Source organism: Protopterus annectens, chromosome 2.part2, assembly GCF_019279795.1.
Source record: "Protopterus annectens isolate FY-2018-M chromosome 2.part2, PAN1.0, whole genome shotgun sequence".
Taxonomy (NCBI): Eukaryota; Metazoa; Chordata; order Ceratodontiformes; family Protopteridae; genus Protopterus; species Protopterus annectens.
This window is the reverse complement of record NC_056730.1, coordinates 582,970,649-582,997,348: the sequence shown is the minus strand read 5'-3', so window position 1 is coordinate 582,997,348 and position 26,700 is coordinate 582,970,649. Positions and strand designations below refer to the sequence as shown.

Genomic DNA, 26,700 nt, shown 5'->3' with positions numbered 1-26,700 from the left:
CCTATGTGGCACACCTCATCACTAAGGGCTTTTCATCCAGAAAAAAGGAGGTCATTGTCCCACTGTACTCATCCCTCATTAGACCCATTATAGAGTACAATGCCCCGTTTGGTAGGTACCTCACAAGACATCTGCAACAGCTGGAAAGGCTGCAGAAATACCTCACTAAAAGAATCACAGGCCTAAAGCAGATGCCCTAAGCTGACCGTCTAAAAACACCCCAGCTATACTCTGTGGCATATCGTCTACTCAGAGGCGATCTCTGCTTAACATACAAGGCCATGTCAAACCCTGAGCTGTTGGACATGCTCCACTTAAAGAAATCCCAATCCCTCAATGTCACACACTCATGGGATCTAAACCTTGTCATCACAATGAGCAAAACATGTTGGAGGGATAGGTTCCTGACCCAGAGACTCCCCATACTCTGGAATAGACTGCCCATACATGTCAAGCAGAGTGCCTCCTTGGCCCTCTTCAAAAGGAACCTTGACGATTGGATGGGAGATAGAAAATTCAGCCCGGGGATCACGTCAGTCGCCCTGCTAGACAGGGGTCAAGGGAAGTAAATATTGTGGGAAGAAATATCCAGGGAATTGTTATGGCTAGGCTTGTATAGGCCCAAGGGCCGATAGCCTAGTACTGACCTATGAACCTATACCTCTTGGTTGTCCTCTTCTTATTTCGGCTTTTCCCGGTTAGGGGTCACTACAGCAGATCACCCGTCCGCTCATGACTGGCAGTGGAGTTTTACAGTGTCGAGTTGCCAGCCCGGCGCCCAACCTTCCACAGAAGGCACACGCGCACGCGCACACAGGGCCAATTTAGAGTGTCCAATTCACCTACATCATGTCTTTGGGATGTGGGAGGAAACCGGAGGAAACCCATGCAACCATAGGGAGGACATGCAGACTCCGCACAGAAGGCACCCCAGCCAGGGATCAAACCGGAAAACCTCTCGCTGTGAAGCAGCAATGCTAACCGCTGCACCACTGCGGCCACCCCAACCTATACCTCTTGGTTGTAAACAGTTAAAATCTTCCAGTCATGGCAGTCTTGTGGGCAGGCACAGGTATAGAGCTGGAAGAGTTAAGTGCTACGTGAAAAAAAAATACTTACTCACACTACAAAAAAATTATTCATATGAACACAAGGAGAAGCCAACAAAAGAAATTAACATTAAGGGGAGAAAACATTAAGAAAAAGGGATGTGGACAATTGACTCATGGAATGTGAAAGGGATACAAGATAAAAAGAAAAGGAAATTATGCAGTTATCTTTCAAATCAGATGCAAACGTTATATTTATACAAGAAACACATGTTAAAGGACGACTGGGTGAACGATGGGGAGAAAAAATGGGTAAAAACAATAATAGTGTCATGTAATGAAACAAACAGTAAGGGGGTTGCAATTTTAATCAAAAACTCACTGAAAGAGACAATTATACATCATGACTCTGATATAAATGGAAGATTGTGCTATTATTCAATTAAAAGCTCTAGTCTACTGAAACCACTTTTTTCTTGAGCCCGTATAGTCCATGCACTAAATGGAAATTCATGACATCCTAATTTGATTTCCAGACTACTACTACTACTTCTTATTCTTCTTCTTCTTTTGGCTGTTCCTGTTAGGGATCGCCACAGCAGATCAACTGTTTCCATTTCTTCCTGTCCTCTGCATCTTGCTCTGTCACACCAACCACCTGCATGTCCTCTCTCACCACATCCATAAACTTTACATTAGGCCTCCCTCTTTTCCTGTTACCTGGCAGCTTCATCCTTAGCATCTTTTTCCCAATATACTCTGCATCCCTCCTCAGCACATGTCCAAACCAACGTAATCTTGCCTCTCTGGCTTTGTCTCCAAACCTTCCAACCTGGGCTGACCCTCTAATATACTTATTCCTAATCCTGTCCATCCTCGTCACACCCAGTGCAAATCTTAACATCTTCAACTCTGCCACGTCAAGCTCTGACTCCTGCCTTTTTGTCAATGCCACTGTCTCCAACCCATGTAACATAGCTGGTCTCACTACCCTCTTGTAGACCTTCCCTTTCACTCTTAGTGGTACTCATCTGTCACAAATCACTCCTGACACTCTTCTCCACCCACTCCATCCTGCCTGTATTCTCTTCTTCATCTCTCTTCCACACTCACCATTACTCTGAACTGTTGATCCCAAGTACTTAAACTCATCCACCTTCGCCACCTCTAGTCCCTGCATCCTCACCATTCCTCTATCCTCCCTCTCATTCACACACATATATTCTGTCTTAGTCCTGCTGACCTTCATTCATCTTCTCTCTAGAGCATATCTCCACCTCTCCAGGGTCTCCTCCATCTGTTCCCTACTCTCACTACAGATCACAATGTCACTACTACTACTACTATGTAAAAGGATGTGACTGGAATGCAATAACTGACCCCATAACAGATAGAACAAGTAAAAGCAAAACTTATAAAACCCAGGCATCCATAGAGATAATCTAAAAACAGATTTTAACTTATTTGACACCCCATTGCTAACGGAGACTAGACTACTGTCTGATATTGGAAATATTTCTAAAGGCGGAGATAAAACTATTGTACAGAACCTAGGTTTTTTTGGACCACTCAAAGATTACAATTAGTATAAGATGGCCTAATAATCCAAGCCTGAAATCAAGGGATATAAACTGGTCTCTAAATATGAACTTACTACTGAAAAAGGATATAATACAGGAAATTAGCAACATGTTAGACAAACTCGATCATGACTTAACGCTGACAGATATTCCCTATGATATTCAATGGGTAGCAAGTAAAGTAAGGATTAGGGTAATTTTCATTAAAAAAGCATCATACTATAAAAAGTATATAAAGAGAAAGAAACAAAATTAAAAGAAAAAATAATCTAAACAGAAGGATCAATCCAAAAAAACCCAAACGCAGTACTGGAAGAACAGATGAATAACTTACAAGAAGAATTATATACAATGCATAGAGAACAATTCTCTTTCACAGAAATAAAAACCTTAGCAAGGTACACAGAATGGGCACAAATTCCCTCAATATTGCTGGCGAGGATAATAAATGTTAACCCTGATTTTGGGTGATTTCAATTACCCAAACATTAACTGGGAGAACTACTCAAGTACAAACTCCCTTGCTCAACATTTCCTAGAATTTATAAACTCAAATGCCCTGGATCAACTGGTCAACACCCCCACCAGAGGTGACAACATATTGGACCTGGTCATCACCAACATGGGCGACCGGTGTTCCACACCAGAGGTCAACCCCTCGCTGGTTAGATCTCACCATAAACTAATCAATCTGGATATCCACATTCCACCAACACCCCCGGTCAAAGAAACCACCATGAAAAACTTTTCAAAAGCAAACTTCACGTTACTTAAGACCAAGGTGGGAAGTTTCAAAGCCCCTATGCTAAAGGATAATGCTGTCCAAGCTGCAAAATCCTTTACAAATGCACTCTACGGGCACCTACAAGAATACATGGATCGTGCTATCCCAAACAAAATCAAGACTCACTCCTCCAAGAAAAGGAAACCAGTCTGGTGGACCCCTGCCATAAACACGCTATACAACAGAAGGAGGAAACTAGTACAGAAGAGAGTAAAATCCCAAGAAGGGAAGACATCCCACATCAGTATCAGCAAGAAACTACGTTCCCTCATAAAATCATCCAAGGCTAGCTTTGAAAGAAAAATTGCCATGGATTCCAAAGATAACCACAAGGCATTCTTTAGTTATGTCAAGAATCTAAGTGGCAGTTCTCAGATCTGCTCAGAGTTAGTGCAGAATGGCACAAAATACACTGAACCGACTGATATAGCCAACATCCTGGCAGACAGGCTCAGTGCAAACTTCACCCCCCTCTCACCCCCAAAAGGGCCCATAACTATACCAGAAGAATGTAGTGTCCCTGAAATCACAGACACTCAGGTTAAAACAGCCCTCTCCAAAGCCAAAAACACAGCATCAATGGGACCGGACAGTGTCCCGGGCTGCGTCCTACATGAGCTCAAAGATGAACTAACCCCTCACACCTAAACACACTGTTTAAACTCAGCCTCTCCACAGGCTGCGTGCCCACAGAGTGGCGCACAGCAACAGTTATTCCACTCCACAAAGGTGGAGCCACAATGGACCCCGGGAACTATCGCCCTATAAGCCTGGCTAGCTTGGTCTGCAAAGCTATGGAGCGCATCACCATGGATCTCATTAACAGAGACATTTGAAACCTCCAAACACTGGACCCTACCCAGTTCGGCTTTGTTAAGAGCAGATCATGCCTCCTAAACCTGGTGGACTTCTTTGAGACAGTTACCAAGGCTACAGACGAGGGAAAGGTGGTCCACACAGCCTACCTAGACCTTGCAAAGGCCTTCAACACCATTCCCCACTCAGGTATTATAGACAAGCTCACCAGCCTGAACATAAACCCCAACATCACGAGATGGGTTGCCAACTGGCTCAAGGATAGAACCCACATGGTAAGAGTTGTGGGAGCTAGGCCTGACACTAAACCAGTTACAAGTGGCATTCCCCGGGGCTCAGTCCTAGGACCCCTCCTGTTCAGCATATACTTCTCAGAGGTACAGGCAAGCACAGAAGGACTATGGCTGACCAAGTTCGCAGACAACTGCAAACTAGGGGCTATAATTGACTCTCCGGCTGACACAGGCATCCTCCAAAAGGGTCTCACTGAGACAGATACCTGGTGTCAAAACCATGGCCTCAAGCTAAATGCCAAAAAGTGCCTAGTCATCCCCTTTGGAAAAAACAAAGTACCCACAAACTACCACATTGGTGGTAGCCCCCTAAATACGGAAGATGTAATAAGGAATCTGGGGACCCAATAGACAGTAACCTCTCCTTTGATAATCACATTGTGAAAGTGGTTAGAAAATCCTTCTATGTGGCCCACCTAATCACAAAAGGGTTTGCATCCAGATCGAAAGAGGTCCTTGGGCTCCTCTATGCATCACTCATCAGACCCTCATCAGATCCATCATAGAGTACAATGCCCCATTTGGGATGTACCTTACAAGACACCTGCAACAACTGGAAAGACCACAGAAGTACCTCACCAAGAGGATCACTGGCCTCAAGCAGATGCCCTATGCAGCTCAACTGAAGAAACTCCAGCTGTACTCTGTTGCATACCGCCTACTCAGAGGTGATCTCTGCCTGACATACAAGGCCATGTCCAACCTAGAATTGATGGACACGCTCCACCTAAAGAAAACCATATCCCCTCGAGCCACACGCTCCAGGGATCTAAACCTCACCACAACAATAAATAGGACATGCTGGAGGGATAGATTTCTGTCCCAGAGACTTCCCATGCTCTGGAACAAGATTCCAATCTACATAACCCAAAACTATTCATGCAGAATAATTTACCAAAGACTTGGGTAGACACTGAACAGGATATACAGAGATGGGGAAAAAAGAAGCAAGCTATCTTTTCTTTTAAAGCAGCAATGATAAAATTCAATATTCTCCCAAGGTTATTATTTCAACTCAATGCAACTAACTTAATAGTTCAGAAAAACTTCTTTAAAAAAATAAATGTAGCTCTAGCTAAGTTTATCTGGTACCTTAAGTCTGTCAGAATCACCTATCAGAAGTTAATGTATTCTAAGGAAAAGGGGAACTGGGACTACCTGACTTTAACTTATATTATGATATAATATGTACCAACAGGATCATCCAAGTTTCTGAATATAATCCCAAGAATAAAAATGGTATCCACTGTGGATTAAATTATGGTATGACTACGTCAAAAACAGTAAAATCGGTCCCAAAGCGCTTCCATTTATAAATCAGGAAAATCTAGAGAATAGCAGATTTCATATCTCGTTAAAACATAGAATAAATAGATTTCAAAAAATGATAGAAACACTACATTTAACAAATACTTACATCCTGGTACAACCAATATATCTGAATACAACCAATATATCTGAATACAAACCTCAGGTTAAATAACAAAAGACAAAAAAGACACTCAGACTACAGGTCCTTATAACGATGTCAGTCACTGCACAACACTTAATGGAATCTGAAACAGACATTTAGCATGTAGACCTTCCACAAATCTGCAACAAATCTTCAGAAAAACAAATGACCCAATAGTCCAGAGTTTGTTAACAGTTCAAATGGAAAGAACAACTGAAAACAGAGAGCATTGCCCTTTTACATAGGTACAGAAGGCTGGTCAAATGGCCATCTAAGACATGACTAATGGGAAAATTTTACCACTCAGCTTCAGTCCTACAAATGGTAAACTGTCCTGGAATGAGATAGTTCTGTAGAATTCTAGACACTATAACACTAACTACTGCTGAAAATCAAATACACATTTTTTTACTAGTGGTAAGATGATAGCATAAAAAACTGAATCAAAGTTATGGGAAGACCAAAAATATTATCAGTACTTTTTGCTGATGCAATTTTCCACATACTTATAAAAGGCTTTAAGGTGCAGCAATACAAGTCATCAAAAAATATGACTGAACCAAACCAAAACAGCTTTAGTTATGATTCAGGAAATGAAGCCAAGTCTATATTTTTTAAGATGATACAGACTCAATGATATTTACATATGTAGCCATTTACAGGAACAGACTAAATAAAGAATAGACAATAACTATGCAAAGCCTTAGCAGAGGACAGTGATGTTACCAACAGTAAAAGTATACATACTATGTATACGATGATTTACCTGTTTATTGGTCACACCAGAAGGCAAGTTCCCATGCTTATAATTGTCCAATAGCTCTACAGCCTCTTTAAGTTGTCCCTAGGAACAAAAGACAAAACCAAATTTGTTAGCAAGTATGCTTGATCATTTAATTTTCTTCAAAAATTTTGATAACTGTGCAGCACTTTAAACTCATTTTAATTAATAACATACACAGACCACCACAAGCAGGATGTTTTTCCACTTCAGATGCACATCTCTGAGACTATCTTGTGGCTTGGTTCCAGAATGTGAACTATTTTTACAAAAAGTAAACAGAACAATTCTTGGCTACATGATGTCCATCTCTTTTTATAATAATTGTAAGAATTTTACGTTTACTGTCTATGGTTATATTGAGAAAAAATGCATTTTAGTCAATTATAACTACTTTAACAGTATACTTCCCCTGCACAAATCTTGCAATAACAACTATCATCTGGTTTGAGCATAACTTCATTTTATCCTTTCCCATGTATCACGCATGCTAAGCATCTTATCACAGATTGCCAGTATCCATTTGCATAAACTTATTAGGTTTTAAACAATGATTTTAACAAGACATAAGCTTTGTGAATCTCCTGTGATAGAATGAGATGTAGCTCTGTACTTAATAAGAATAACTATTGCTTTCCTGGAATGCTATTCACAATGGCTATTTCCACTGCCTTCCCTACAGTACTCATGCATGTTTCTGAAAAGCTATTTGCTGGTGCCCATAATGGTGTGACTTGAATCCCAGCTACTTTGCAAAGGCAGGATATTGTTGACCATTGAAAGGTGGTAATTAGTTGCATCTGCAATGCTATACAGTAAGAACAGATTATCAATGCTGGAAAGTACAGCTGTGGCTGAAGTAGATGAAACAGGTTCTGCTACTGGAGATTTGTTGTTCATAGGTACTTAGCAGGCTAATTATCCATGAAGATTTTTTGAAGCCTAGCTCTGCATTCCCCATGATGTTTTTAGCTCTTGTAATTAAAGTACAACCTAGAGCTGGATAGAACATTTACATTACCCTTATCCATAAAGGACAAGGGTAGTAAACCAAAGGTGAGTTTGTGGTTTCCCATCCGTTCACCAAGATTACTTTTGAATAGAGTATGGGAAATACATTGCTTTATGTGTGGAGTAAGACAATTCCAATGAACAGGTATTCTGTATGATAAATAGAACATATTAGAGGGACAGATATGTATGTTGCAGAAACTTGAACAAGAGTTTACTCCACCATTAGACTTGTGAATGTGTGGTAAATCAAAGAGGAAAGGGTCTGTTGAGACTCTCTATGTCAGGAAGAAACTGACCCTCACTAGCCTGTATAATACTAAGAAGAGAGACAGTGTTTTAAGAGTCAGTGTTGTATTTATGATTTATGTTCTTGATTTTCTTGGTAAGAAAGCACGGAGGTCATTCAAGTTATGTTAAGTGGTTGGACACTTACATATCAAAGGGGGCATTATACTCAATGATCAGCCTAATAAGTGCCAAGTACAGTGGAATGATTGCATCCCTGTAATTAGATGCCATACCTGTGCTAATATGTTGCACAATGAAAAAGGACCATCTTACAATAGTTTATACATGGTGATGGAAGGCCAGTTTATTGTCCACAGAGGTTCCCAGGTCCCTAACTACAGAATTAATTTTTACTGGAGTGCTGCAAATGTGATTGCTACAGGGGACATCATGCTTACCAAAACAGACTCATACATTTCTTGGCATTTAGTTTTAGTCCATAGTTATGACACCATTTATTTGTTTGGGAAAGGCCCTGTTCGATGATCTTGGTGTCCTCTGGAGAGTTTATGATGGCAACAAGTTTGCAATCATCTGCAAACACGGTCAGCCACAATCCCTTTACAATAGCTCTGACCTCCAAGAAGTAAATATCAAAGAGGACTGCCCTATGGACTGGGTACATCACTAGTGACAGGTCTTTTGGAAGAGGTAGAGTTGCCTACCCTAATGTCCAGGGTTCTATCTCTGAGCCAATTTGCTATCCAATAAGTTACACCTGGATTAACATTTAGCTGGAACAGTATATCAACACCCGAGTGTGGGATGATGTTGAATGCCTTTGAAAGGTCTAGATATGCAGCATGTACTGAATTTTCTCCCATCCACTGCTTCAGTAGTCTTCTCAATGAGCAGGTTAAGCAGGCAGGATCTAACCTTGACAAAACCAAACTGGCTTGGGTTAATCAAGAGTTTGTAGGAACTCTATGTTCTAACTTATTAAACCTATAATGATCTTCCCCATGGCCTTACAGATGAGGCTGGTCAGACTTATCGGTCAATAAATATTTGAGTCCATTTTGCCCCACATTTGTACAAGGAGATGTCTATTGCTGCCCTCAATTTTATCTGGCACAAAGACTATTTGGAGACTGATACTGAATAGCCTCTGTAGAGGGACTGACAGCTCCTGTTTCAGGCTGGTCAGTAGGCAGCCTGGAATGTTATCCTGCCTACAGAAACAGTATTCTTGCCAGTGGAAAGCGCTTTGAGGACTTGTGCATGGGAGTTTTTGGTGGGGGGCAGTATAGGTATGTCATCTGGGAATGTAAAGGGAAGGGAGGGAAGGATTTACAGGCTATGTCCTCAAGCTCCGAGTATTTGTTGTCATTTACAATTAGGTCTGTATGTACAGTGTTGGGCATTGTTTTTGAGGTTTCTAACATAGTTATAGGCAGCTTTATGGTTATCTTTTGCCTGGGTGGCTATTTTTACCTCTTACCTATATTTGGTTGATTTGATCGGGGACTAGAATTTCTTGCTAAGTTTAGCAAGGCGTTTTTTTTTTCACATCTTGATAGTTACATTTATTATTGTGAGCAATATATTGTTTTCTTTTACTGCACATCCAGTTTACATTTCTGTTCCACCATAGGGGTTTATTTTTATTTGTTATACAGTGGGAGAGATGCATCTATGCATCTGTTCACCTGAGCACAGAATTTGGCAGTAAACGATTCCCTATGCACAGTGGGGTCATCAGATCGCAGGGAGATGTTGAATTTAGCAAGGACATCATTTAATTTTCATACATTAGCCTTTGCATAATCTCCGATTACCAAAGTATCTGTAGATGCTTCCAGCTTCACTCTCAAGGTGAATGTATCTAATTTATAGTCTGATTTTATGGGGTAGGGAGTTTCAACTGGTGTAGAACAGAGCTATCCCATATTGGGAGGACCAAGCCCAGCACTCTGTGTCCACTACTTGGGGTGCAGGCTAACTGGTACAGAGAGCTTTTACTTATGAAGCCCAGAAACTATGGGTATACATGTAGGTTCATGGGTAAGTACTAGGCTAGTTGGTCTTACAGGCTATTTTAAGCCTAACCAATTTTCCCTTAAGAGGCGAGAACCAAACCCTATACCTTGTGTCTGTGAGGTCAACACCTTAACCTTTTTGGCAACCCCCATGTATAAGTCTCCCAGTTGATGGAGGGGCAGTTGAGGTTCCCTAAGAGAATGGTGTCTGCCCCAATGCATATAGACTCCATCCAAGTCAGGTAGGAGGTACAGGACAAGGGGAATATACAAGGGGTCCTACAATTAGCATGACATGATAAGGGGTTTTGTTAATGTTAAGCTGGATGTGAAGGAGTTCCAAATCCAGGTTGTTATCCTGTTTAATGCCCCTGGGGATGATATTTCGTTTTACAAATACAAAGACACTAACATCTTTAGTGCCTTCATCTAATGTGGTGTGCTTGAACGTGTGGTAGGTTTCGAAACCTTGCACTGATAGCTGCTCTCAATGGTTCTGAGCCATTTCTCCATGCCAATGCATATATCAATGCATTCCAAGGTAAGCAGTGTTTGTAGGGAAACTTTTTTTTTTTTTTTTTTTTAACCTCCTAGCATTGAGCAGCAATACTTGCACATTATTCAGATTTTTTTTCTTGCACTGGAAGCTTTTAAAACCAGACAATGCCATGTGGAGGACAAGGTTTTAACACAAAAACTGAGAATCTGGAAGCTCTTCTTTATGGATATGGATGGCAAGGTTCAAGCAGTAAAAATGTTTTTGTCCCTTTAGCTTTATATACAAGTCAGGTATATTTTTATCTACCAGAGAAGTGGAGGACAATAATTAATAAAGAGTTGAAGGAATGTATCTGGAAGGGAAAGAGGGCAAGGGTCAAGTGGGATAAGCTGATCTTGCCAATAGAACAAAGTTTAGGATTATCTGATTTCAAGGGAGATTTTCGAGACACACAGTTACAGCTGATACACATAACACATGCAAAAAGCTATAAAACTGGAAAGGGATGATGAAGAAGCAGGAGGGAATCAAAAAAATAAGGAGAGAGTGGAATTTTGGATGCAAATCCTTAAAGAGAACAACAGCAGCCATACAGAATATTAAATTCATAAAGGAAAAGAAAGTATTCTAAGAACGGAGACAAGAGAATGGAGAAAGGAGATTTTGTCAGTAGGGATGACTGCAATTAAAAGGTATAGAAAACAGGCAAGAGAGGGCTGGAATTTACTGTAGAAAAACAGCAAAGAAACCAAGGTATTGGGGAAAATAACAGAATGGGAAGAGGCCAAGAAGACATTTGGACTGCACACTACAGACCTCTTTCCTATAAGGAATTGATATTAGAGTACAAGCAAAGAGAATGGGATAGGGGAATCCTAAGTAAAAGACCTGCTCTGGTAGAATCTAGAACAGAAGTTGCTGTTAAAAACAGATAATTAGTAGAGCATATCAAATATTTCATGATAACTATAAGAACCAATCAAAGGAGGTTAAAAAAGATTGGGAAGACAGACTACATAAGCAATTCAGCATGAAACAATGGGAGGACATATGCACGGCTCCCAAACATACAACAGAGTCTAGAAGATTTAGGATTTTTGCTTGAAAGTGTTTGCATGGCATTTTTATACCACAAGCAGACGCCAAATAATTTTCCTCAGGTAGATGCCAAATGCTGTAGGTGTGATGGGGAACTGTGAACACATGTTTTGGGAGTATAATGAGTTGGCAGACTAAAAAAATTCCCTACAGAGTACTCTTGTCAAATGTATTTGGTGATCAAATGGGTGTAACTAAATAAATGACTTTTTGAGCAGGGATACAGGATCTGAATTGTCTAGACATGTAAGGCCTTGTTAATATTAAATGGAAATCAAAGTCTAAACCAACTGCATTTGAAGTATTGAATAATGTAACAGAAATAAAATAAATGGCTGTGGGAGCTTTAGAAAAGGGTAGTAGCAAATTTAATAGAAAAAAAGGAAGTTGTGGAAACAATACATGCAGAATAATGTTCTGGAGGAAGAGTGAGGTTTAAGGGATGGCAAGAAATGAGTTTATGTAACGCTGGTTTGATGACAGTTATACAAAATAATGCATGTGATGTACTATGTTTGTAACTGGGAACATGTTAATATGCTTTATTTTCTTTTATATAAATGTATGTCTATCTTAAGTGATAATTCAATAAAGGTGTAGAAACAAAAAAAGGAAAGACTGGCATCCAATCCACTTATAGCCATACTTACAAGTATCATTTTCTACCATTACTCTTCAAACCTCTGCTTCAACTGTATAGCTACCTCTAGCACCTTTCAGCAACAGAGGTCAAGGGGATTTTGTATTTCTTTTACGCATTTTTCTTAAAATGTCATCGTTATAAGCTGGCAATGACACATTCTTTTAAACCACGCATCCATTTCACTTCAGATGCCAAACTTCCTCACATAACTTACCAAACTAACAGGATTAAATTAAGCCAATTAAAGAGCCAATAACTCTAAATAAAAAAAAAATACTTTTTAAGCTCAGTGACTCAAGTACCTCAATTTTCAATAATTCTTCTTCAAATTGTCATATGAAAAAGAGAAAAAAAGACTAGTTCTTTCAATAAAAGGCCCCCTTACTGTACTAAATCCATACTACCATTTTTATGACATATGCTGCCATTATCAAGCTTTCATCCCTCACACTTTTAACATTCAAGCTGCAGGTAGCTGCACTCATAATTTTACTACTTAACATTTATTCAGTGTGAAAGATAACACTGTAAGTATTAGCTGTCTACTAATGCAGTGTTTTCCTAAATTAAAAAAATGCAAAGAACCGTTTATATTCTTTGAATATACATTCCTCAAGCTTTGTGTAAAATTCTTAGCCCACAGTAAATAAAACAAAACAAAATCCTTTCAATTTCAGTTAAATATGGGCTCCAGTAATCTCTGTTTCTGAAGCAATATCAGAAGTGCCCCAAGCAACTGTGAAAACAAGCATATACGCCAAGATCAGAAATAATCCAAATGCAGTTGTAAACTGTGGTGGGAAAGGGGCCAGTTCTCATGATTGTGAAAAACTATGATTCAGAGACAGATTAGCTGCAATGAGGAAAGACCTCATTTATAAGCAAATATGTACCTCTCTGAATCCAGCCAGTGCTTATCAACACATTCCTGAAGTAATGACCCCTGGCAGCCAATACATCACATTGAGATAGGCTCCCGATTCACTCTCCCACACACAGACATTCAAAAATACACACAAAAACACACACACACACTTATACCTCTGAACTACCCCTGATTTTACAGAATATCCAAGATTTTGCTCCTTATACTTGCCGTGTCCCTCATCACAGATGTATTCAGGCAGTCAATAATGCTAGATATTAGCATTTCATAAAATTTCATACTTGTTATAGTTTATGTACAGCATTTTGCTGCAAAATCTGTTGTTCTATTATTTTCTTAGGTTAGTTAGAGTAATATTTCAGAAGTATCCCTGGTGTCTAGTGTCACTCCTCCCCATATTACAGCCTTTGCTGATTAGTTTAGTGGGTTTTAAGAAGTATGGAAGCCCCACACCGACACCCCTCCCCATTCGATTACACTCACAGACACACACTTGATACCACATATATACATACAGAAATGCACATACACTGCCACACACATGAACACATTCACACTTACCCCACCACTAACCTCTCCACTAAACTTCATAACACTTACCTGCTATGTGTTTTTTTCCACTGAAAGTAATGGCTGACTGACGTCTTATGACTATGTTAACTAATTTGGCTGGATGTATTCATTTACATATCTGAGCAATTCTCTGATTCACTTAGCTGCGCAAATCCTTTACTACATATGTAGAAAGAAATCTATGCCACTTGTTAAGGCCATCAGCCTTTACTGCTTCACTGGTACTCATTGATTAGTGTCCATTTTCTGGTTAACAGCATTGCTTACCCTATACCATGTTTTCATGTTGAATTTTCCAGTCTACCAAGGCATTTTGTTTTGGGATAGCATGCAAACCCAAACACCTTTTTTTCTTTTAAATCCTTTTGTCCTAATCTGCCTCTGTTTACCCTACATCATCTGTTCTGTCTAAAATAGCACTCCCTTTACCCTTTTGCTCAGCTTGCATTTGGTTCATCGTTTTGGGTATCTCTCTTATCTTTCCATTGCTTTGTGAATTATTGAGTATCAACAATTTGTGATCACAGTTAAGCAGGAAATGGCAGTCTGAATTTCAGCACTCTCCATTTACATTCCAACATTGCAACCATACATTGCAACTAATGTTACAATGTCCCCTCAAAATAATTATATTTTTCAAATACAAGACTTTCCTCCACAGATATGTTCCCCATTTGCCACAGATTCTGCATTATTTGCTCTTTTTTGCAGCAAGTCAAAAACTTAATCAAAAATGGCCTTGGCTGGCTATGACACATCCAATCAATGTTCAGTTAATGGCATGGATATTGGAGGGGATGGATGCAGAGGTTGGGAGTGAGCAGCCAGCAACAGCTCACCCATTCTAGGTGGTGGGAATGCATATTAGTTTGGCTCAAAGCACTGGCAACTGAAGTGATCATCTGATAACCTGAAGTGAAGAAAGAGCACAGCATGCCTACGTTGCACAGGCAATGCATTTCTAAACAAGACAGGCATGTATAATAGCACAGCATGTCATTCTTTGAGTGACAACAAAAGTGGAGCTGCAAGCCACCAGCAAGGATGGGGGTTAAGAATGTCTATAGGATCACTCCCTACCATCCAACTCTTGCTTCCCAGTGAATGAAAGCACTATTAAGGCTTTCCAAACGGGTACAAATGGGTCATATGTAAGGATTTTCCCTGTCCAGAAATGCACGGCTCTCATCCTATGGAAGGAAGGAATCATCCAGTGGGAAGACGGCAAGGGAACCACTTGTTAAGTCCTGAAGGCTAGTAAAAACGGCAGTGTCTTCTCAAATTTTCCAAATTTAGCCTCAGTCTCTGGTTGAGGCAAATGCCTCATCTGCACAGTACCCAGTGTCCATGGTGTACCATCATAATGTTGGCAGGCACATAATTGAAACAACTTCAGCGAACTCCGAACTATGACTCCTCAAAACTGCAAATGGCAACATTCCGAATCACAAAATCTTGCCCCCTTTTTGACCAATGGTAGCATTCGTTTCAGGTATGGAGCAGTTAGAAATGTCGACGTTCACTGTTTTGTTCGACTTTCTGACATGTCAGTGGTACAGAATTTGCAGAAATGGTTTGACCATGTGCACATTCGGGGATGTGCCTGCCGACATTACAATAGTGTTCACTACTCCAAGTTCACCTTTTGTATTCTTCTACAACTCCCATTCAGCCTTACATTCTGTTTTGTCACTTTATCTTCCATTCCTGTTACCTGATGCCTCATCTGCTTCAACTGTTTACCATCTCTTCTGCCTCATAAAGAATCTCACAAATTTGTCTGGTAGGTTCAATGGTTTTTTCATCCAGTTATCCAAACAATCCACTTCGTCAGGTATGGCCATTCATAGTTGATTCATGTAAATATCAAACAAACTGGTCAGATTTTCCAAGCCATATCATATGGCTTGTAAATTACTGGCAATTTCCAACAACAGTCAACTACAAAAAAAAGTTTTCCTGGCTCTTTATCAATGGAATATGGCACACTACACCCTTAAGTATTCAAAATCTAAGGGAAGCAGTTTGTTTAGCAGACACCAGCCATTTTGTGTTCCACTGCTGCTGTTTCCTGGCCAGTGCTCTCGAGTTTTAGCCCCAGACACAAACTTAACAGCGTGTAGGATGCTTAACGATAGTTAAGCATCATTCTAAGTGTTGTTAAGGTCAGGTTTCATGCTAGAGGAGTACTGAACCAGGATGTTATTTAACTGTTATTGGAGTGTAATAAATCTAAAATATGCACTACAAAACATATTAATACTGGTTTCTGTAGTCCCACTACATATTTTAATTATATTTAAAACTTTCTTTAGGAAATAAATGTATTTGTGCTTTAAATCTACTTGACTAGAATAGTGCATCTTCTCACTTTCTGTGTTCAAGATACTATAATGCCATGTCTTGTAATAAATTATGCTCCCTGATACATTCTGCATTGTGATGTGATACTTGGTTGCATTGCCTTTCTAAAGTGACAACTGTCAGCCTGTATTGAGAATCTTGAGTGGTGTACTGACAGTATTAGTTACCTTTTTGAAGTTCTTACTACAGAGTTTTGCTGAAGAATCACTTGTAGCAAATGAATAAACACAGTGGAAAATAATAAAATAAATTTGATATTCAAGTTGCGCAGGCAACTTGCTTGGAAAGTATTCCAGTTTTGAAAAGACAATCTTGCCAATGTGGTACATTCACTCATCAGAAATATTTCCTCTTTGATGTCTCATAGCCAGGTAATATCACTTTATTGTTTGACAAGTTTCTTCTGATCTCATTACCAGATAATGTCATGTCTTGCTCACCAAATTTAAGAATAATTTAAAGTAACCTAAAAGATTTATGGGTTTCTAGATGCAACAGGGCATGAAACTGTATGGGGAAAACATTTTAAATAGTGGCATCTTCAAGACTAGGCAACTAATCTTTGTGGTAATCAAGTTTGTGGCACAGGGCACATGTTATAGATTCTACTGTTTTTGTCATATGTTAAATGGGTAAGTGCACAGGTCCACGGACCCTTTTCACGTATAACCTGGGCCAATATGGCTTTAAACCATTACAAAATTACTAATTAATGTTAAAACAATATTTCTATGACAGAAGATCTGTGTTGTCAATTAAAGTTAAGCATAACACTAACAGTTCACTGCTTCTCTTGCCAAGCACTGAATTAATAAAAACACAGTATGTAACATACTCTGTTACACTAATGAGTCCCTGCTCAGTAGTTAGCATGGCAGGTTGCCACGTCTTTTCACAGGTAAGTACTAGGCTAGCTGCCATTGCAGGACATGATTTTCCCACCAGTTATTTATTTGAGACAAACCTTCTTGCAGGATGGCCAAGTCATTTGGGGATTTGATGACTGCTCCTTGATTGTTGTCATCTACAAACTTAGTCAGTCAGAGCCTTTTGGTCTTATCATTTACCTCAGAAAAGTTGATGCCAAACAGGAGAGGTCCCAGCACAAAACACTCCACTGGTGAGTGGTCTCTTATGGAAGTAACTTCCCCTATTTTGATTAGACATCTATGAGTCAGGTGGCAATCCAGTGGGGTTTATTGCCAGTATATTTAGCTTTTCTGCTATATCTGATTGAGGAATTATATCAAAAGCTTTGGCCATGTCAAGTCACATTGCGTGTACTGTTTTGCCTTCATCCATCACTTTGGTGACTTTTTCAAAAAAATCCACCAGGTTGACTATGCATGACTTGCCCTTGAAACTCGAATGCGTCCAGTATTTGGAGATTCCCTATGTACTGATTGATTACTTCCAAAAGTTTTCCACACCTTTGCATATGAGGCTTGTCAGACTTAAAATCTGCAAAAGCCAAGGTCTGTGGGTCCTTATACATGGGAATGACTGTAGCTGTTCTCCGTTCGCTTGGTACAAAACCTAAGCAGGCTGAGATTGAACATTGCTGAATATCAAGTTGATTTTAAGATAGCAAGCAAGGGGAAAACAACTGAAGCAGACATGGTTTCTTTTCCTGGGGGGTCCTCAGTCTCACTTACATGTTGCACTATTGAATGAACAGGTATCAGGAAAATGCAGAAAAGCATGCTTTGCAGAATGTAGCACAAGGACTCTATAGTTCCCATGCACCTCATGCCATAAAATACACTTGTGCTAAAGGTGCAACTATACTGATGCCCTTAAGAAAGCCACTTAACTTGTCTTTCATTCTATAAAATGTTGGCACAACTGCTGCATACATAATGCAGGTTTATCTTACTGCATATGCATACTAATGAAGTTCTACATGTTTTCAACCAGTCAGGAATTCCGTAAGGGTAGCTTTACTTCTTTTAAGGTGCAAACTGAGAAGCACCATACCCCATGGTAAATAACTTTCTTTCAAGACCTGCTGTTTGCCAACTATGTGCCACCAGCATTTAACCACGTTAATCACAATCCCTCATAGCTTCAACTCATCTGTAATGACCCGCTTCTAACTTGTATTGTATGCTAGATAAAGTATAGTTCTGTACATTGTGCATTACCAAAAAAGTAGATGTTCAAATTCCTCACTGCTACAGTGCAGTAGCCCTTAGGTTATATGGGCTGTTTCCCTGCTCAGGAAACAATGGCCATCCTGCTTCACAAAGCACTGGCTACCTCCGCGGCTACCTCCAGACTTTTAGTCTGACTGCTGATTGGCTAGTCCCAAGGAGGAAAATCAGCAGTCAGAGTGAAGATTTCTTCAAACGTTTCTTGCCCATAAAGAGAAACATAAAGCTAATAATCTTGAACCAAATAAAACGTAATAAGAAAGAAACATATAAAGTAGAAACACAAAGAACCCTACTTTATATCCCTTCTACAACTATATACAAGAATACAGAGATGGAGGGTGGGTGTGGCTACTACAGCAGTACATCTACTGTTATGGGCAAGTGCAAATTATATAACTGTACTACGTTCATCATTCCTATTGCTGCAGTAGCCTTTAGGCTATATGCGCAGATTACCAAAGCCTTTCCAACCTGAGAGTAGGAAGGAAACAATCCAGCAGCTCCTGAAGGATGGTCCTAGCAAAGCTAGCCACAGATGTAGAAAAGGAATATGGTTTGTAATGCTTTGTAAAGTATGTACGGAAGACTATGTAGCTGCCTATAGAATGTTCCTAGAGTCCACCCCTTTCCAGTACACCATCAAAGAGGAAAAGGCTCTAGTAGAATGTGCCTTGATATTGCCTGGAATGGTTTTGCCATGGTGGGAATTACAAAAAGCAGTAGACGAGGACAATCACCAGGAAACTGTTTGTTTAGACACAGAATGTCCTATTTCTTTTTGTCCTTTGATAAGAAATAAATAGCTGATAAGCCTTCCTAAAGGACTTGGTATCCGAGCTGCCTATGCACATCCAGAAAATGCAGGATCCTTTCTCCCTATTTTTTAGGTTCTGGGTAGAAAACTGGGAGCTTAATGACTTGATTGAAAGTAAACTCTGAAACCACTCTGGGTGTAAAAGAGGGGTTTGTTTTTAATGTGAATCTATCTCTCTGGAATATGAGGTAAGGTTCGCTCACCATGAGAGCCTACAACTCCGATACTCTACTTGCAGAAGTCAGAGCAATGATAAATATAGCTTTTCCATGTCAAGAACCTTAAATCAACCTGATGAATATGTTCAAAAGGTGACATAGTCAACTTTTGCACAACAAAGTTGAGATCCCAGGGAGGAGCCACCTGTTAATGAGGAGGTTGAAATTGATACACCAAAAAAAAAGAAGAAAGAGAAAGATCCATGGGCAGACATGCTGAAATGACCACAAGATAAACCTTTATAGAGGAATAAGTGAGAACACAGGAAAGTACCTCACACAAATTTTTGGGCACCAGTGGTATAACATCCCTAATCAGACCATGGCTACTGAGTAAGTTCCAACTAGAAAACTGCTTCCACTTACCAATATGTAACTTTCTAGCAGCATCATCCAGGCAGTCATCTGAAGTTGATTAACAATGGTGTATCAAACTCTTCCTGTCTTGTGTAGGTAGATCCAGACTGTGAAGAAGCTTGTAATAAGTGGCCTTGGTCAAGTCCATAAAAAGAGACAACCAATGTTGCCAGGCCAAAAGGCAGTCACCACAATGTATTTTGGGGAGTACTTCTGAATCTTCAGAATTACCCTGGATATCAGTGGAAAGGGTGGAAAAGCATAAAGGAACACTCCCACTCACAGGAATGGGAATGCATCTGTTTTCCCTGTCTGAAAGGTCTACACTAGAGGAAGCCGGAGAGGTACACGAGTGGTCTAAGGAACACCCAATGGCCACTTCATGTTCACCCACTATCACCCAAGGCAAAGAGTGAGGCCACAACGATGGCAACAGCTCTTTGGTAAGTGTTTTTTTTTTTTTTTCTTTCTAGGAACAGTGGGAGTGGAACCAGCAGGACTGGAATAAGTATTCATACTGTAGCCGATGAGGAAATGCCAGCAGTGGTAAGTGTTGCGGGAGCAAGTCAGTTAAAAGGGAAGATATCACCCCATATACACAATCAGCACACCTACACTCACTCTTCTTATTCCAGCCACTTCACAAAGTAAAGGTACAAGCAATATTCAAATTCCTTGTCAGCACTCCATTTAATATCCTAAATACACTGACAGAAAAATCAAAATGCCAGGTAGGTTATCACAAATTGAACATAAGCACTACGGTGATGAACACATCACTGACCATCCCAAAGTAAAAATTTTAATCACAAAACAAAAGTTTACACAAGCAGTACATTTGTCTCCAAAAATAGCCCTCAATGAGTTAAACACAAATATTTAAAAATAACGATCCCTGACAGGAAACTTTCAATACTTAAAAAAATACTGGTTTTAAGAAGAAATACCAACTTCAGAAAGAAAATAAAATTAAATAATGTTTTCTTAAAACAGCAACGTCTGTGTGGAGAGGTTCTCCAAAGGTGGCTTATTTGCCAGAAGTGAAGCTCTTGCTGCTCCTGTGAAGTCCCATACATGCTTCTCCTTAAGGTAGTAAGAAAGTACTGAATAAATCTTCACTCTGGCTGCTTATTTCCCTCCGTGAGACTAGCCAATCAGCAGTCAGAGTGAAATTGCACGTGGGGGCACCCAGAGCTTCGAGAATTGTCAGGTTGATGTTTCTTAGGCAGGGAAACAACCCATACAGCCTAAAGGATACTACAACAGTGGGAATTATGAACATCTTGCAAATCCCAAGAATATGGTTCAATTTTCATACAAAATATAATGGAGTACCTAACTCTTCACATAGTAAAGTTTGTTTTTTTTTCTTCACAAAGGTTGATCTTTTGCAGTGTACCTGATTGCAGGAAAATGATATCAATTAAGGCATATGTGTGTGTGAAAGATGATAATGGTGTACATTCCAACAAATGTGACATAGGTCTGTATAATGGCATGCATAGTCATGCAAGCATATGCAACTAATACATATAGGGGCCTCAGTGGAACACCTACAGGTGAAAACATACACTGGCCAATATCACAGGGTACATCTAATGGATGGCAGACAGACTACACGTTATATTGTGCAACACCACTAACATACTTTACAAGACCAGTGATAACTAGTAAGCTATTTATAGACAACACCAGCACTGTTCTAATCTCAGTGCATCACTGCCATACTGCAACAACTTTCTACAGCATGGCATGAGCCCAGAATCAGAAATATCAAAGCAATACCCATTCTTCTGTGTCTGCTTCCATTGCACAATTCAAGATCTATGTAAACAAACCATAGACTATGTGATGAGTTATAGCAAACTATTTAAAATGTCTTCCACATAAAGTGTCACACCCTCTTGCTTACAGAATGCCAGTTAACTTCCAAGTTATTTAAATTATTTATAAATTTGGTAGGTAAGACATAACATTACTAGGTAATGAGGGTAGAACAGACTTGTCAAACAGTAAAGTGATACTATCTGGCAATGAGACACCAAGGATAAAAAAATCTACCCAGCAAAACAGTATAATGTATTCTGGACCCTTAATCCTAGAAAATAATTAAAATGGTCCCATTCACTGACAAGAACAGCTGACTGCAACTGCCCACCTCACCCAGCTGTAACTGTAGTTCATAACGCACTAAGATATCTTTGAAGAGATGCAAGTGCCAGGAAACTGTCCTGAGAAGTTGAGACAAGTTTGTTAGCCCAAATTTCAAATTCCAAGTGCTCCACATATTTTTGCATAAAGTTTAGAATGAAGCTATGTGCATGTGGAATAGTTCAGTGTGGACTTTGGAAATAGAAGGTGAACTGTGTGAACACAAAATGTTTGTAGAAATGAGCTGTATTTCTCTTTTCAAAAAGCTAGGCCAGAATTTGGGGACAGCATTGGTGTTTTCTGAAGGACTATGTCCAGGATCACTTAAGATGGCTGCAAGGAGCTACATGAGTGTTTTCTTTTAAACAGATGCTAAGCAAGCGAAACTTCAGATTTCATTTGGATGCTGTTTAAAACCCCACAGAGTAGGACTGCTCTTCTGTTCTGCACACAGGTCCACCAGTAGACTTCCAATAAAAAGAATGACTACTTCAACTCACACCATAGAAACCCATTTAAATGAAAAGTCCACCTTATTAATATTCATATAAATATAAGCAATTCATGTCTCAGCAAAAAAGCCTTCTGGATTAAAAGGTTGTCAAAAGAAAGATTTCTTATGTGCAAGCAACAAACCCACTTCAAGCAATAGAAAAGTAACAGCCTGAAGGTATAAAAACAGAAAAATAATGTTAAATAATTCCTACAAACAACAAAGCCATCTCCCTCTCTCTCTCTCTCTCTCTCTCTATATATATATATATATATATATATATATATAAATACATACAGATACATACATACACATTCATAATTCCTTCAACTATTCAAAATTCTATAAAGATATAAATGTTCTCAAATAAATGAATAAATAATGTCAACTATAAACATAAATAAACAAATGAATTCACAGTAAAAACTTCACATTCAATTCATTATTGGGGCTGCTTGACTGTGAGGTGCCATAGACAAATACAAAGCAGGCGTTTTTTTCTTATAACAGTTGAGACAAATCAAACAGATTCCAAGTTAGAACAATGCTACATTATAAAAAACATGAAAAGGCTATAATAGAATATGTGAACCTTCTTAAAATGTTGGACTACTTGACTTTTTGGCACAGCCATTTCAGATGTCTCTGATGTATTCTTCTAAGTAGGTTCTGACTATATGGCTAGTTTGACCTACATAATATTTGTCACAGGGAAATAGTAGGCCATATACCATACAACAATCCTGATGATCCTTAACAAAAAAGTATCTGGAATTGCTATTTAACCATAGCCTCCAAACAGGCTTTGTGCCTAACTAATGGAAAACAGCAAAAGTCAAATCTCTGCACAAAGCGGAATCATTTACAGACCTATAAGTCGAGTCTCATATGCAAAGCCATGGAAAGTATTATCATGGAAATGATCAATAATGACACAAGAAACTTCCACACAGTGAACCCAGTAGCGTAGCTAGGGCGGGGTGAGGGGGACAACTGCCTGGGATGCAAAGTGTTGGGGGTCATGACTAACTGATCCCAATATTTCTTTTTGCTGTCAAACCTCAGCTCTGTAGCACTGTGTGGTCTAAATTGTAGCAACTACTACAGTTTAAAAGTAAAACAAAAATCTTTTTTTAACTAAAACCTGAGTGCTGTAGCACTCCATGCAGGCAGGGTATAAACTGCAGCAGTTTGCTACATTTTAAAAAGATTTTCTTTTTAACTAAAGCATAAGTACTGCAGTGTTCCACGCAGACAGGGTATAAACTGTACCAACTGTCTGCTACATTTGTAGCAAACAGTTCGCTAAAGTTTAAAAGAAATTGTGTTGTGGGAGGGTTGGGGTCAGGGCACAGAAACAGGACCTGAATGGCTGGGGCAGGGGAGGGGGGTGTCATGCATCTGTCTACCTGGTTAGTATGCCAGTAAAAAATTTCTTTTTTTTTTTTTGTTTTAAGGGGAGTGTGTCGCTCATCTGGTCAGGATAAAACAGACAAACATTTATGGGTTCTGTTTAATCAGCTTCATTACACACAAACACATCAGAAATGAGACTTTGTAACAAACTTAAATAAACTTATAAACAGACTGACTACCATACTTATACATGTTAACACTCTGGGCTGTTCTCTCAAAATGGCACTGCTGCCTGCACGTGTTCAGTATTTATAAACACGTGCTACATCTGGAAATGCTTCTTAAAGGTACATACACATGCTCTGATCTACAAAGTGGAGGGGAGGAGATCTAACTGTAATAAGCAGATCACTTACAATTTATGGATAGGCTTATTAAAATGAAGTCTTTTTTTTTTTTTTTGCTCTTCACTTGAAGACGGAGAGGGTGGGGTATTGGTTCACAATACCAGCCCAGTTTGGTTTTGTCAAGGGCAGGTCATGCCTACTCAACCTGGTGGACTTCTTTGAGAAGGTCACCAAAGCAATGGATGAGGGCAAAACGGTTCCCACGACGCAATAACCTACTCGGGTACTATCAAAAAACAGATTGGGTATTAAAAGAAAAATTCCCTCACTGCCTGGACATGGTCAAGGGCAAAATCAACCCCCAACTGATGTGTGGATGACAGTTCCATCAGATGGTTCTAACCCGTGTACTAGAAGGGAACAAATAGGTTATGTCCACTTGGGAAAAGCTTGATGGCTGGCAGGCAAAGGGGCAAAAAAATATGAGCATTTGTTCTGTCTGCGCTGTTTTTAAAGTCTGCAAAACAAGATTCTTCTTTCGTTCTTGTTTAAAAAGACATAATACTTAGGATGGAGCTGTACCCTTCTTGCCGAACTGCCTGTTTAAAGCTGAGAAAAGCAAGTTACATTCTGTTTTTATCCACCCTTGTGTTGAAGGAGAAAACATTCTGTGTTAAACACTGAAGGGAAGCAGGATTACTCCTCTGGTACTAAATGAATTGTCTTAACAACAAAAACTAAATTTGCAAGTTATGTTTTGTCATGCACACTATAAGATAAGATACAGATGGCCACAGAAGAAGTATTTGTGAAAAGATGGGGCTGCAAACAAAATCTGCAAATACTGTTTGATGATATCCATCAATCTAGAAGAAATAAAATGAGAAGTTATGTACCTACCATAACGTTCCATGTTAGTTGTCTTCTCTCGCCTTCTTTCTTGCTGGATGGGTTCGGAGCCGATCCTCGGCTCCGACTCGGCCACTTACTAAAGCTCGCTAATTTTACTGGCTCGAGGCAACCCTATATCCCATGATGCTAGGCGATAACTACCCAGATCTCATTTGGTAGCTAAAGAAAAATTATGCAATATAGTCCTCCAACTGGACAGGAGGAGGAAAAAGGGAATAATCCCGCCAAAGAAACCAATCTAATCTAGTGACACTAGGACAAGCTATTTGGCTGGAAATGCTAGATCAGGACTCTTCAAGGAAGAGGAACAATCTTCTCGGTCTGTCCAGGCTAGGGGGATGGTGGGCGGGACGCAAGAAAGAAGGCGAGAGAAGACAACTAACATGGAACGTTATGGTAGGTACATAACTTCTCAATGTTAAGTTGTCAATCTCGCCTTCATTCTTGCTGGATGGGACCGCGTCCCCAGCACCTTCATCCTGGGTGGCTCAATGGAACAGACTCTTGAGAACGGTGGAACCAAAATTCGCCCTGTTTCTGGAGGCCAAGTCCAATTTGTAATGCGAAACAAAGCTATGAGGAGAGGCCCATGTGGCTGCTGCACAAATAGTGTCTATTGGTAGTCTAGCTTGAAAAGCTGTAGATGTAGCTAGTGCTCTAGTTGAATGGGCATTTGGCCTAGAAGTCAACTCTCTACCTCTGAGTTGATAAATACATGTAATCACAGAAGACAGCCACCTAGATAGGGTTACCTTAGATACCGGAAGGCCTTTCCTGTTCTCTGCATACGATAAAAACAGTTGATCAGATTTCCTGATTTGTTTGGTTCTGTCCAAATAATATCGGAGCTGGCGATGAACATCCAGATAATGTAGTTTTTGCTCCGCTCTATTAGTATAATTTGGGAAAAAAACTGGGAGATCAATAGATTGATTTAAGTTTGTCTGCCACGCCACCTTGGGTAAGAAAGACGGATTAGTCCTTAGAGAAACTCTGTCTTTGTGGAAGATTAAGTAGGGAGGACGAATGCAGAGGGCATGAAACTCAGATACTCTCCTAGCAGAAGTAATGGCGACTAGGAAGAGTGTCTTCCAGGAAAGAAATTTCAATGAACAGGAAGCCGCAGGTTCAAAGGGGGGAAGAATCAAGGATGCTAAGACTAAATTTAGATCCCACTGTGGTGGAGGGTCTTTGATCGGAGGCTTAAGTAAAAATACACCTCTAAGGAATGCCTTGCAAAGCTTATGGGACATGATGTTGCGGTCCAACAAGCCTATATGAAAATTTGAAATGGCTGCCAACTGAACTTTTACTGTGGAGGAAGAAGATCCTGAGTGAAAAATTTCAGCTAGGAAGTCCAAGACCGAATGAATCGGAGCAGTAAAGGGATCTATATTTCTAGCTTTTGCCCAGATGGAGAAACGTTGCCATTTACTAGTGTAAATCCTTCTGGTGGAAGATTTAAGGGAAGCTACTATGCTATCCCGGACGGGATTAGAAATCATAGGAAGCCTGGCTAGGGACAGAAGTGGAGCAACCAAGCAGTGAGGTTGAGAGAAGGTATGGATTGGTGCAGCTGCCCAACTGGTGGGTCAGAAGATCTGGAACGGGGTCCAGATGCCAAGGCTGTACCAAAAGATAACAATGCAGGAATGGAAACCATATCTGTCGAGGCCAATAAGGGGCAATGAGAATCATCTTGGCTCTCAAGGCGGTTGCTTTCTGAATTACTTGTGGTATTAGAGGAAAAGGTGGAAAGGCATAGAGAAGTCCCCAGGGCCAATCTTGGACTAGAG

General features: G+C 39.9%; 1 protein-coding gene across 2 annotated transcripts in view; it reads right to left on the bottom strand.

Moving 5' to 3' along the window:
- The window catches only part of SFXN5 (sideroflexin 5), a 3,177,886-nt gene that overhangs the window by 2,478,714 nt on the left and 672,472 nt on the right, over positions 1-26,700 (bottom strand). For both annotated transcript variants that reach the window (XM_044064040.1, XM_044064039.1), the window contains exon 3: positions 6,742-6,819. In XM_044064040.1, coding sequence (XP_043919975.1) covers positions 6,742-6,819 — 78 coding nt within the window. The remainder of the gene's footprint in view (positions 1-6,741; positions 6,820-26,700) is intronic.